This window comes from Dendropsophus ebraccatus, chromosome 7 (assembly GCF_027789765.1).
Source record: "Dendropsophus ebraccatus isolate aDenEbr1 chromosome 7, aDenEbr1.pat, whole genome shotgun sequence".
Classification (NCBI taxonomy): Eukaryota; Metazoa; Chordata; class Amphibia; order Anura; family Hylidae; genus Dendropsophus; species Dendropsophus ebraccatus.
In genome coordinates, this window is record NC_091460.1 from 44,421,747 (window position 1) to 44,434,632 (window position 12,886).

The window sequence follows — 12,886 nt, forward strand, 5'->3', positions numbered from 1 at the left end:
CTGCTGGAGTACCCCTTCAAAAACATGAAACTAAAGAATTAATAAAACCCTAAATGGAAAAGGTTACTTACAATAGATTTCGTATCCTGATTGGACTGCACGCTCTCTATCACAGAGTCTGGAAGAATAAAAAAAAAAAATTTAAAAATAAAAAGAGAACAAGCAATTAATGCATTTAATCTGGAGACATTTATCCCCTGCTGAAGAGGTTGTCTGCACATTGGGTATATTTTACTAGGTTGCTGGGTTTGCATTGTAAATAAGAAAGCTGTATACTTACCTAACCCCCTCCCCAGCCCTCTTCCTTACTTCTACTGAAGGGCTGTTTTTTTTTTTTTTTTTTTAATTATTATTTCTATGTTTAGGTCTTTGTTTTTACTAAAACATTTGTTTTGTAACAATGTCACTTAAACAGACGAACAAGAAAAAAAAAACAAAAAAAAAAACAGCGCTTACTCAGTGTAGGCAGCATAGAGAATCTCTAGTAATGAAGTGGACCACACGAGAGACCGGGCTGTCAAGAATCAAAACAGCAGCAGTGGCAATACACCTTTCTTATTTTCAATACAGCACCAGCAACATAGTAATATATATGCTTGGCAGGAAAAGCTGGTTAGTGAGGACTTGGCACCATCAGTTCAGCACTGACGTAAAATGTGTCATTGGAAAACGAAGAGTTATCATTTTCAGTAACCTGCCATCCTCAGACATGTCAAAAGTTACTGTTCACACTGCATCTCACTTCCAAGACCGGTTGACATCCTGAGATAAATCCTGGTGAGATCCTTGGCCAACAGGGACATTGGACCTGTGTGCTTTATAGACTCTAATGGTGCAAACAAGTCACGTTTGATTGACAGTCAGAGAGAGACCCTGTCACACACTGGCCCCAGCTATATTTTTGGAAACTAGCAGCAAACGCTGTTTTTATGTTTAACAATGTTAAAGAGTTTTTCGTGATGTTTGCATTTTATTAACTAGGTTATAAAATAGTCCTGAAATCTTGCAGTTCCCACTTGGCTATTAGGTCTAAAGGTCCTATTACACCAAGCGATTTTTAACGATTAACGACTAACGATAGCAAACAAGATTGCTTATCGTTAACCTGAAATCGTTTACCATATCACACAGAACAATGGTGATTAGTTACAATCGTTACTATGATTGTTTACTCCTTCATTACCCAGGTCAGTCCCTTTTTTTTGTGCCAACCACTCCTTTAAACTTCTGTGTACAGGATTAATTTCATTTTTTTCCTCATTGCCTTCCAAAACCTATAACCATTATTTTTCTACATATGGAGGCCTGTTTTTTCGCAGGACTAACTGTATTTTCTCATGACTCCATACATTACTATAAAATGTACAGTGAAACTGCAAAAAATCTATGTTATGTACAATAGTGACAGGTTATCTTTTTTATTAATTATTATTATTATTTATTTTTTTTCAGATTTATTAAGCAACCAAAAAACAACAATTTTGCGGGTCAACTTTTTTTTTTTTCATTTATCAATCGGGATTAAATAATATATTTCAATAGATCAGACAATTCCGCATGCAGCAATAATAAATATGTTTATTTTGGTTTCCTTTTTTTATTTAAAAATAAAAAAAAAATAAAAAAAATAAAAAAAAGGGAAAAGTGGGAACTTTCATTATAAGAGGGTATTTTTTTTTTTTTTTTTATAGTTTCAAGTCCCCAAGGGACCTTTCATAAGCATTTATTAGATTGCTAATACTGATAGAGAATTGCATAGATCCAATATACAAAGAGAGCAAGGAAATGCCCCTAAGAGCAACAACAGGTTTTGAGGTCTATGCCCCTACCTCAGGTTACAGGACATAAGAAAAACATTAAAAAAAAGAAGAGTTTTTTTTTTTTTTACAATTCTTAAAGGTCACTTGACTGTCACATAATCTCCATCTGTATCCTATAGATAAAAACAAAGCATAATCCATAGAACACCATATACAACTTCAAAAGCATAAACAGCGTTACCTCAGACTATTACCTCATGTAGCTCATCATAAAGGACTGTTTGCTCTAACGAAAGGGTGAAGGACCTTTGCGGTAGCGCTGTGTGTCCTGGTTATGACAACGGCCCGATGCTGCAGGTCCGTCTGTATGTAGCTCTTATAATCTTATATAGACAGTAGGCTGATATATATGTGTGGTAGGTGAACATCAGGGTGCTGCGCATAGGGGGTGTCTATATTGATATAATTCTATTTAGGGTACGCACAGCCTGCTCCGGTTTACGGACTGGCAAGGATGTACGGCCTGAATAGATAATAGCAGGAGATGGCATGTAACTTTCTATTCTGGCCGTTCATCCTTGCCAGTCTGTAAACCGAGGCAGGCTGTACAAGCCCCAAATAGAATTGTATTGTTGTGGGTGGCACTCAATCCATACCGGACCGTTGTCTATCTGCTCCAAATTAAGCAATACTCGTTTATTACATGGGTCACTCAAGGTTATATAGCCGCAAAAAGAAGAACAAAGAGGGGAGTAATACTAGATAAGATGCCAGGCTATTATTTGCCATGGACAGGTTCTACATTTGCATAGTAACTCGTGATTACATTCCTCTACTTTTAGGCGTTGTCAGGATATGGAAGCCATCTTTAACAATGGAATATACAAAATTGTCTTTATTTCCACAACAGTATCAATATAGACACTCAATCAGCCTAATGTCTAAATAAGATTATTAGAGCTACATATTTATGAATGACTGTTCAGATTCCTTTCAGCCTCCGTAGATAGAAGGAACGGTGGCATCGGGCCGTTGTCATGACCAGAACACACAGCACTGGCGCGAAGGTCCTTTTTATTAGAGCAAACAGTCAGTTCAACGCAGAATGCTGCACATAAGTGTACTTACTATTATTGAATACTTGATGTGCTACATGAGGTATTGTTAATACTATTATGCTTTTGAAGTTGTATATGGTGTTCTATGGATTACGCATTATGTCTTGATATATAATGTACAGATGGAGCTTAAGTGATGGTCATGTGACCTTTTAGAAGTGTAAAATACTTTTTTTTTTTTTAACTTTTTTTTGAGGTTTAGACCTCGAAACACATTGTATTTAATGGACTACGAATAAACTTGCTTCATATGCTAGCGGAGCTTCTGGACTAAATACCAGCTGGTACACAGTGTTGCAATTGCCAGAGCTGCGGTTGTAGACCATCATACCACTAGGGCTTATTGAACAGTTTTGGTTGTGCACAATTGACCTGGGCGAGTGTGCATTTATACATCACCACCAGCTCCTGTAGCTCTGTTACGTGTCAGACAATGAGGCACAGCACTTTTTTTCCCCTATTTTCAATAGAATTGCATAGATCAATGAGATTGGTTCTCTGCTAATAGAGTCTAGCTGAGCCAGAATCCATTAGCAGAGACACATTAGCAGCGCCGGAAGGTTAAGTATGGACCTCCGGCTTTCTAGGTTTCTCATCGGATACCTGACAGGTGCGGCACACCTGTGATTCAGCTCATTCAATGCTGCTATTTCGTTACACCTGTTAAATAATTGCCATCGGCAGGATGATCATGATGTCATGTTATTAACTCCGGGGTTCTGCTACACGTAGTATTATATACCATGCACAAAAATGTAACCTTACCTGGAATAAGTATGGTATTTTGGTTTTCAGAGGAATCAGTTGAGGTAGAGCTCTGGCCTTCTTCTGTTTGCTTATCAATGCCATCATCTGTTATGGGAGTTTCCTTAGACTCTTCAAGTTTGTTGCTGGATTCATCAGAATCGGGTACTGTCTGCTCAGAAATAGTCCCCTTGCTGGCCTCTGATGGAAAATCTTCATTGGAGATTGAGGCTTTCCCTGTGTCCGATACCTGTACAGTCGTGGATCCAAGAGCAGCTTCACTACTGTCTGCAGGAACTTGCACTTCCGATTTCTCCTTTGACAAAGCTGTGTGAACCGTATTTTTGTCAAACATCAGACATGCTACATCATCAGAATGCAATGTCCTTTCATCCAAAAGGGTGCTACGGCTCTCCATCAGAGATACTTGAGACTCGACTGAAGCTCTAGCGTCCAAGTCAGATTCTTGTGCAGCATCAAGTGTTAAGGATGTACAATCAGAAAGATTAACATTCATCGATGGAGGATAAGAAATACGTTCATTTTCTGAAGCCCTAATTGATGACATTGCCGATGTGTTATTGACACTTGTAACACTGTCAAGTACTTCTTTACTAACTGAAGGCACTGTCTCTTCAACCCGCGCCTCTGCCACTACTTCTTCCTCAACCCGCGCCTCTGCCACTACTTCTTCCTCAACCCGCGCCTCTGCCACTACTTCTTCCTCAACCCGCGCCTCTGCCACTACTTCTTCCTCAACCCGCGCCTCTGCCACTACTTCTTCCTCAACCCGCGCCTCTGCCACTACTTCTTCCTCAACCCGCGCCTCTGCCACTACTTCTTCCTCAACCCGCGCCTCTGCCACTACTTCTTCCTCAACCCGCGCCTCTGCCACTACTTCTTCCTCAACCCGCGCCTCTGCCACTACTTCTTCCTCAACCCGCGCCTCTGCCACTACTTCTTCCTCAACCCGCGCCTCTGCCACTACTTCTTCCTCAACCCGCGCCTCTGCCACTACTTCTTCCTCAACCCGCGCCTCTGCCACTACTTCTTCCTCAACCCGCGCCTCTGCCACTACTTCTTCCTCAACCCGCGCCTCTGCCACTACTTCTTCCTCAACCCGCGCCTCTGCCACTACTTCTTCCTCAACCCGCGCCTCTGCCACTACTTCTTCCTCAACCCGTGCCTCTGCCACTACTTCTTCCTCAACCCGTGCCTCTGCCACTACTTCTTCCTCAACCCGTGCCTCTGCCACTACTTCTTCCTCAACCCGTGCCTCTGCCACTACTTCTTCCTCAACCCGTGCCTCTGCCACTACTTCTTCCTCAACCCGTGCCTCTGCCACTACTTCTTCCTCAACCCGTGCCTCTGCCACTACTTCTTCCTCAACCCGTGCCTCTGCCACTACTTCTTCCTCAACTCGTGCCTCTGCCACTACTTCTTCCTCAACTCGTGCCTCTGCCACTACTTCTTCCTCTGCCACTACTTCTTCCTCAACTCGTGCCTCTGCCACTACCTCCTCTTCAACTCGTGCCTCGGCCACTACCACCTCCTCCTCCTCAAGCCGTGCCTCGGCCACTACCAGCTCCTCCTCAAGCCGTGCCTCGGCCACTACCAGCTCCTCCTCAAGCCGTGCCTCGGCCACTACCTCCTCCTCCTCAAGCCGTGCCTCGGCCACTACCTCCTCCTCCTCAAGCCGTGCCTCGGCCACTACCTCCTCCTCCTCAAGCCGTGCCTCGGCCACTACCTCATCCTCCTCAAGCCGTGCCTCGGCCACTACCTCATCCTCCTCAAGCCGTGCCTCGGCCACTACCTCATCCTCCTCAATCCGTGCCTCGGCCACTACCTCATCCTCCTCAAGCCGTGCCTCGGCCACTACCTTATCCTCCTCAAGCCGTGCCTCGGCCACTACCTTAGCCTCCTCAAGCCGTGCCTCTGCCACTACCTTAGCCTCCTCAAGCCGTGCCTCTGCCACTACCGCCTCCTCAAGCCGTGCCTCTGCCACTACTTCCTCCTCAAGCCGTGCCTCTGCCACTACCTCCTCCTCAAGCCGTGCCTCTGCCACTACCTCCTCCTCAAGCCGTGCCTCTGCCATGGCCTCTTCCACAGTATCTTTCTCAACCCATGCCTCTTCCACTGTTTCTTCCTCAAGCCTTTCCTCCGCCGCTACTACTTCTTCCTCAAGCTGTGCCTCTGTTGTGGTCTTTTCCTCAACCTGTGCCTCTGCCACTAATTCCTGCTCAACAAGTGCTTTTGCAACAAATACTTCCCTAACCCACGTTTCTGAAACAGGCTCTTCCTCAACCTGTGCCCCTGCTACAGCCTCTTCCTCAACCCGAGCCTCTGCCACGACCTCTTCCTCAACCTGAGCCTCTGACACTGCTTCGCCTTCAACCAGTGACTTTGCCACAGCTTCTTCCTCAACCAGTGCTTTTGCCTCATCCTGTGCCTCTGTCTCAACCTGATCCTCTATCATTGCCTCTTCCTCAACCGGATCCTCTATCAATGCTTCTTCTTCTACCTGTGCCTCTGTTACTGTCTCTTCCTTTACCTGTTCCTCAGCCATTGTCTCAACCCGTGCCTCTACCATTCCCTCTTCCTCAATCTGTGCTTCTGTCTCAGCCTCTTCTGCAACCTGTTCTTTTACTACTGTCTCTTCCTCAACTCTTTCTACTGCCTCTTCCTCAACCCATTCCAAAGCTTTTTCCTCATTCTTTTCCACTGTTGCTGCCTCAACATTTTCCACTGTCTCTTCTTCAACCATTGGAAATGCCTCTTCTTCAACCCCAGTGTTCATGATATTTCTTGGGACTTCTGCAGTGTGTGTTAAAGTACTGGAATTCTGATCTACAGTGATTGAGAATGAAGAATCTTCACTTGCAGTTCCAGTACTTGTGACAAACCCTTCTCCCTCTTCTTCATCTTCTTTTGCTCCTGTACTTGTGATGGCACTTTCGTCATCTTCTGTAGTGACTCTAGAATCTATGCTTGCAGGTCTACTCATGATATTGCTACTTTCAGTGTTTTCTCTGGCACAGCATGCATTGTTATCTTGCTTTACACCATCATTTTCTTCAGAAATGCCTGTACTGGTGACTGCACCTTCACCTTCTTCCAACACAGGTCTAGAAGCTTCATGTTCAGTTACTACATCAACATCATCTTCAAATTGGTCATTCTCAGCAGGAGCACCTCTCGTAGGATCTTCAGGGTCCATGTTATCAGCAGATGCCTCAGATTCCTGATTTTCATTTGCATCAAGATCATTTGTGCGAGAAACCGCCACTTCTACAGGACAGTAAGCTATACTACCTGTATCAAAGATGACCATTTTATCTGCATAACTAACATGACCAAAAGCTTCAGAACTGTCACGGCTCCTGGGTGACACGCTGGCTCCTGTACTGGCACTAGTTACCACGCCATCAGTTTCTCTATCTCCGAGCTGCCTTGATACACTGCAGACATGTTTTTGTTCCTCCGAGCTTGCACTGCTAACAGCATCCTCCTTTTCATAGCTGATATTCTCTCCATCTTCAGAGTTTAGCTCAATGCACCCTGAATCATTATTTGCATCTGTTGACAGATGAACCACCACCTCTTCGGAAGTACCAGATATTGCAGTGTTACTGTGATTATCGGCAAAGCTGGATTCCACTGACATTTCTAGTGCCCCACAGCTGGTTTCATTCCCAACAGTTCCCTCTCTTTCAGCATCGTCATTCTCTCTTTCAGTGCTGGAAGAAGTTGTTGCATCATCAACAACAGGTCTATCAATGGATGCTTCCATTTGGATTTCTTGGCCCATACTGTCGATAATGCTTGAAGAACTGGCTGCTTCGTCATTTTTGCAGGGACCCCCTGCCTGTATGTCTCCCTCTAAACTACTACCCATGAAGTAATCTGATGATGTGGCATTATTGTCATTATCAAAAGATGATTCCATAGCGTTGCTTGAACTGGCAGCTGTAGCTTCACTATTAACATCACGATCTTTAGTTGCGCTAGAATCACTGTTAATGGTTGTGGATGTTGTGGAATAAGCGTTGTTGGATATGACAGCACAGGTTTTGTCATCTTCTATGCTGCTGTCCATCATATCACTGGAAGTAGCGGTCTGTTCATTTGTCTTATCAGCAAAATCACTTTCTTCATTCTCTTCAGTTCTATCTGCGGCCATTGTGCTTGATGAGGCAGGCACTTCATCATTTCTTACTGTGTCCTCTGTACATAATGTATCCAAAGCATCAGAAGACGTTGCTGTACCTGTGCCTCTATCTATGTCCATAGCATGTCTCATGCTTAAACCATCTTCTGTACTGCTGTCCATTGCGACACTTGAAGATGCTGTGGGTTGAGTATTGGGATACAAATGTAAACTGGCACTATTGCTAGATGAGTTACTTGATGAAGTTGCTGTAGTATCAGTACTATTTCCTGGGGATGATCTGTCAAATCGATTAGTACTAATATTCATTGCAATGCTTGAAGATGCTGTAGCTTCTGTGTTTTCAGAAGTCAATGCTGCTGGGTCTTCTGAAATACTCTGCCTGACAGAACTTGAAGAGGATGCTGCCTCCTCTGTAGAAGTCTGTGTAAGAACCAAAGGATCTCCGCTGCTTGAAGATGCTGTATTATCCTTTTCCTTGCCGTGCTTCTTATACATGCTGCTTTGGCCTTCTCCACTACTAGAACAACTTGAGGTGCTTCCAGAGTACAGGTGTCTGCCAATAGACACTTCAGTACTACTGTCCATGGCAAGATCTGAGGAATTTCCTGGATATTCTTTGGGGGTTCCAGAAGAAATAACGTTTGTACATGTGTCATTCATGCCATCCTGTTCTGTGCTTGACGTGGCTCCAGTATTTTTACTCTCCTCTGCATTACCAAATGTATGGTTACTTCTGCAAGTAATAGGCATACTACTCGAAGAACTTGCTGCATTGTCATTCTCTCTTTCTAAAGAGTCATCAGTCATACTGTTATCCATGAAATTGCTGGATGACGCCGCAACATGTTCACTATCTATTTCCGATGTAACGAGAGAGATTTCAAAGTTCATCCCTCTACTGCTATTGATCACGCTACTTGAAGAGGTGGCTGTGTGCCTTTCTGACATTCCAAGACCACCATCAATGTCAGCTGCAGCCACTGAAGAGGTTGCTGCTTGTGTGGTTATGTTTTCAGAATTGGCAAGCATGCAGTAACTTTCGGAAGATGTTGCAATCTGGGCCACAGCAATTTTAATCCCTTCGCTTTCGGAAGGGGCATCAGAAGACGTTGCTGTGTGGGTATCATTGTGTGATTCTCTTAAGGGAACAGAGCCTTCGGCATGATTAGATGACGAGGCTGCATTTTCCTGGTTAATTTCTCTAGACTCGCTGTTTGCACTTGATGTTGCAGCCTTAAAAATAATGATACTCACTTGTTCTGGAAGATTATGACTGGTGCTTTGTGAACATGTTTCTGAACCTTCTGTGTTGTCATGGAACATATTTCTATCAGTGCTTGAAGTAGTGGTGGCATCCTCAAAGCTATTTTCTGACAACATAGTAAAGTCGCCATCATCTTCTACAAAGTTACCATCTGCAGAAGCTGAAGAATTGTAACCTCTGCTATTATCAAGGTTTACAGCGTCTATTTCAATGCAGTTTTTATCTGTGGTAATATCTAAAGTGGTATTGGAAGAAGTGGCAGTATCTTCTCCAAGGAGCCTTACTTCATTGGTAGTTTCTAAAACAGAGCTGGAAGAAGTAGCAGCATCTTCACATTCAGTTTCTTTTACACTCTGACTATCAAAGCCAGAATGCGCAGCAATACTGCTACCGGCCTGTCCCTGACTGTCCTCCATCTTGCTACTTCCCACATTTCTTTCAGTATAAGTCACATTTACAGAACAGGCACCTCTTTCAAGAACTGCAGAGCCATCTTCAGATACATTGTATCTCTCAAAGTTTTCAATCTCCGACCCATCTATATCCATAGTGGAAGCTTCCCCTTCAACATTATTTCCAGTGACTAGATTATCATGCTCCACAGAGTCAATCTCAACTGGAATCATAACGCTGTCCTTCATAGCCTCTTTATTGCATTTTCCATCCTCTTCAGCAAGGTCACTGGTGGAAATCTCCCCATCATTGGAATCTGTAATTTCAGAGTATACTTCATCAGGAGACAAACTGGAATTGTCAATATTATTGGTATCTGATGCGGATTCACTCTGCCCCTGAGCAGAATTCTCCATCTCTCGAGGCTGCAGAGGAGCTCTACTACCAATTTCATAATCTGGATTTTTGGATTTCTTGGGATGGACCCCTCTTTCATTTTCATTCTGAATGGCTGTGGAGTTTGGTATATTTGGCATGTTCATTTTATTATGTTCACTATTGTCTACAGAGGATGCTGTTGATGTATCTGAGTCCTTACTAACATTGGTAGCCATCATTCGTGACGGTGTTACAGTATTTATAAAGGCACCACTGCCATTCTTTGAATCGCTGCTTCCATGTTTTGTCTTGGATTTAAGTGCAATAGATTTCTTTGAGGTAGTAGCTTCAGCAACAGAATGAGGACTTTCATCACCAAGGCTTGTTGCAGATTCCCCAGCTTCAGTATTGGCCTTTTCTGTGCTTTCCACATGCATTTTGCCAGGCTTTTTGTTCTCTCTAGGTCGTTCAACATCCTTTGACTCACTGGCTATGGTGACACTTGTGTCACTTTCACTTTCTAATTTTAGTCCCATCTTATTCCTGCCACCTTTTGAACTTTCACCTCTATGCTCAGATACAGATTTCTTACTTGACTTTCTATCTGTGCTGCTGGAACGGTCTAGGACTCTCTTTTCCTCTGGATACTTAGAGGATCTATCCTCCAACTTGCCACTCTCGCTCTTTCGTCTCTCATCTTTATGAACATGTTTTGATTTAGAGACTTCACCGGAATATTTCTTATCCAACTTAAATGAATCCCGATCCTTGCTATCCAGCCGAGGTCTTTCCTTTGATTTGTCACTAGAATGTTTGGACTTGTGACTTGCTTCTTTAACTACAGTGCTTGAGCTCTGACCGACAGCATTTTCCCTTCGGTCCTCTTCTTTATCTTCAAATTTAGATTTACGATACTTCTCTGTTGATCCTTCTGCTACAGTCTTCTCTCTTTCACTCTTATGGTTGGTCTCTTCCTGGTCACTCTGTTTAGGAGATTTATTGCTGCTTTTAAACTTTGCTTTGGCATGAGTCTTCTCTTCTGAAGAGCTGTGTGTTCTTCTTCTGTCTTTAATGCTGTCTTCCTGCCTCGAGTTATCAGAATTGGCGGAGTCAATTTCATTTTTATCATCAGCTGAAGACTTGTTTTTTTTCTCAGATGTACTGTGAGACCTTTTGGGCTCTCTGTGTTGTCTGGAATCACTGCCTGATCTCTTATTCCGGCTGTCAGGCCTGGGCTTGTCAGTGGACTGATGTCTCTCTCTTTTACTGCCATCCACTTTGCCTGCGTGATCCGATGATCTCTCATCTTTGCTGGAAGTAGAAGTCTTTCCATCACTTTTAAGTTTATTTTTCCTATCAGATCGTTCTTCCAAGACCGATTTACTTAGACTGTGTTTACCCAACTGGTCTTCATCTTTTGAAAGCCTCTTAAATTTTTGAGAATCCAACTCATCATTTGCCAGTCTATGTATACTCTCTGACTTGTGTCTGTGCTTGGAGGAGGAACGCTCCTCCGAGTAAGTCCTTTCACGTTCACTTTTATGAGACTTAGGTTCCTTCCTTGACATATTCTTACCATTCTGTGAATCTCCATTATTCTCTCTTTTTAAATGCTTTTCCGATCTGCCAACAGTTTTAGACTTTGGATAATCCTCAGAAGTAGAGTCTAATCTCTCTACATGTTTCCGAACATCCGAGGTTTCAGAATCTTGCAATTTTTCTAAAAAGGTTTTTTTCTTCAACTCTTTTTCTCCCCTGGAATCATTTTTACTGTACTCTGAGGATTCTAGCAATTTTCTTGATGCTTTATCAGTATCATTTCTTGCAGTGTTCGATTTGGCCTCTCTTGTGGATGAGGAAAATCTGTCCAGTGACTAGAAGAAAAAAAAAAAAACAGTTTTAATAAAAGAAATCACTCTACTAATAAAGCAAATTAAAAGTGGGGAAAAAAAACATGCACTGGTGAGACACATGATTTTTATGTGCTTTAACCTCTAAAGGACAGAGCCAATCTTCGTTTTTGCGCTTTTGGTTTTTTCCTCCTTGTGTTTAAAAGGCCACAGCACTTGCATTTTTCCACCTAGAGACCCACATGAGCCCTTATTTTTTGCGTCACCAATTGTACTTTGCAATGACAGGCTGAATTTTTGCATAAAGTATGCTGCAAAACCAGCAAAATATTCAATGTGTGGTGAAATTGAAAAAAAAACAAAAAAAAAAAAAAAAAAAAACCTTTTTTTTTTTATTTAGGTTTTTTTGTTGTTTTTATGCCATTCGCCCTGGGGTAAAACTGACTTGTTATGCATGTTCCTCAAGTCGTAAAACGATATGTAACATGTATAACTTTTATTGTATCTGATGGCCTGTAAAAAATTCAAACCATTGTTAAATATATGTTCCTTAAAATCGCTCCATTCCCAGGCTTATAGCGCTTTTATACCTTGGTCTATGGGTCTGTGTGAGGTGTAATTTTTTCGCCATGATGTTTACTTTCTATCGGTACCTTGGATGCGGGAGATGGTGCACCAAAGTCGGGCACGAGTCGAGATCAGCGCCATTTTGGCGGAGACCCCAGCCATCACCAGTCACGGAGATCGCTCCTCCAGGACAACGTCCCGGAGGAGCGATCTCCGCCACTAGACACCAGGGAAGTGCTGCATCCGGTAATCGGATGCAGCTGTCATCTTTGACAGCTGCATCTGATTACTGTATTAGCGGGCACGGCAATCGGACCGTGCCTGCTAATACCCGCGGTCCCGGGCTACAAGCTGCACCCGGGACCGCAGCGGTTCAGAGTGGGGTCGCCGCACGGCCCTGCTCTGAACACCTCTCGCGTATAGGTACGTAATGCGTCCTTAAGAGGTTAACTGTATTTGTCACAAAACTGCAAATAGTAGCAAACCGTATGTGGTCCTCAGCTGCACAGCAGCAATGCATGAGCATCCATATCAGATATCACTTTACAGGCTGATAAAGGACAACACTGCTCAGTGTTTTCCATGTAAAATTCTACTTGGGCCATTTTTTTTACATTTGGGTTATTTTTTGGCTCCCTTAT

The 12,886-nt window shown here is 43.2% G+C and overlaps 1 protein-coding gene across 2 annotated transcripts in view; it reads right to left on the reverse strand.

Moving 5' to 3' along the window:
- BOD1L1 (biorientation of chromosomes in cell division 1 like 1) overlaps positions 1–12,886 on the reverse strand; it is a 38,808-nt gene that overhangs the window by 8,471 nt on the left and 17,451 nt on the right. For both annotated transcript variants that reach the window (XM_069977418.1, XM_069977417.1), the window contains exons 10-11: positions 3,644–11,702; positions 72–118 (exon numbers count right to left, since the gene is read on the reverse strand). In XM_069977418.1, the coding sequence (XP_069833519.1) occupies positions 72–118; positions 3,644–11,702 (8,106 nt within the window). The remainder of the gene's footprint in view (positions 1–71; positions 119–3,643; positions 11,703–12,886) is intronic.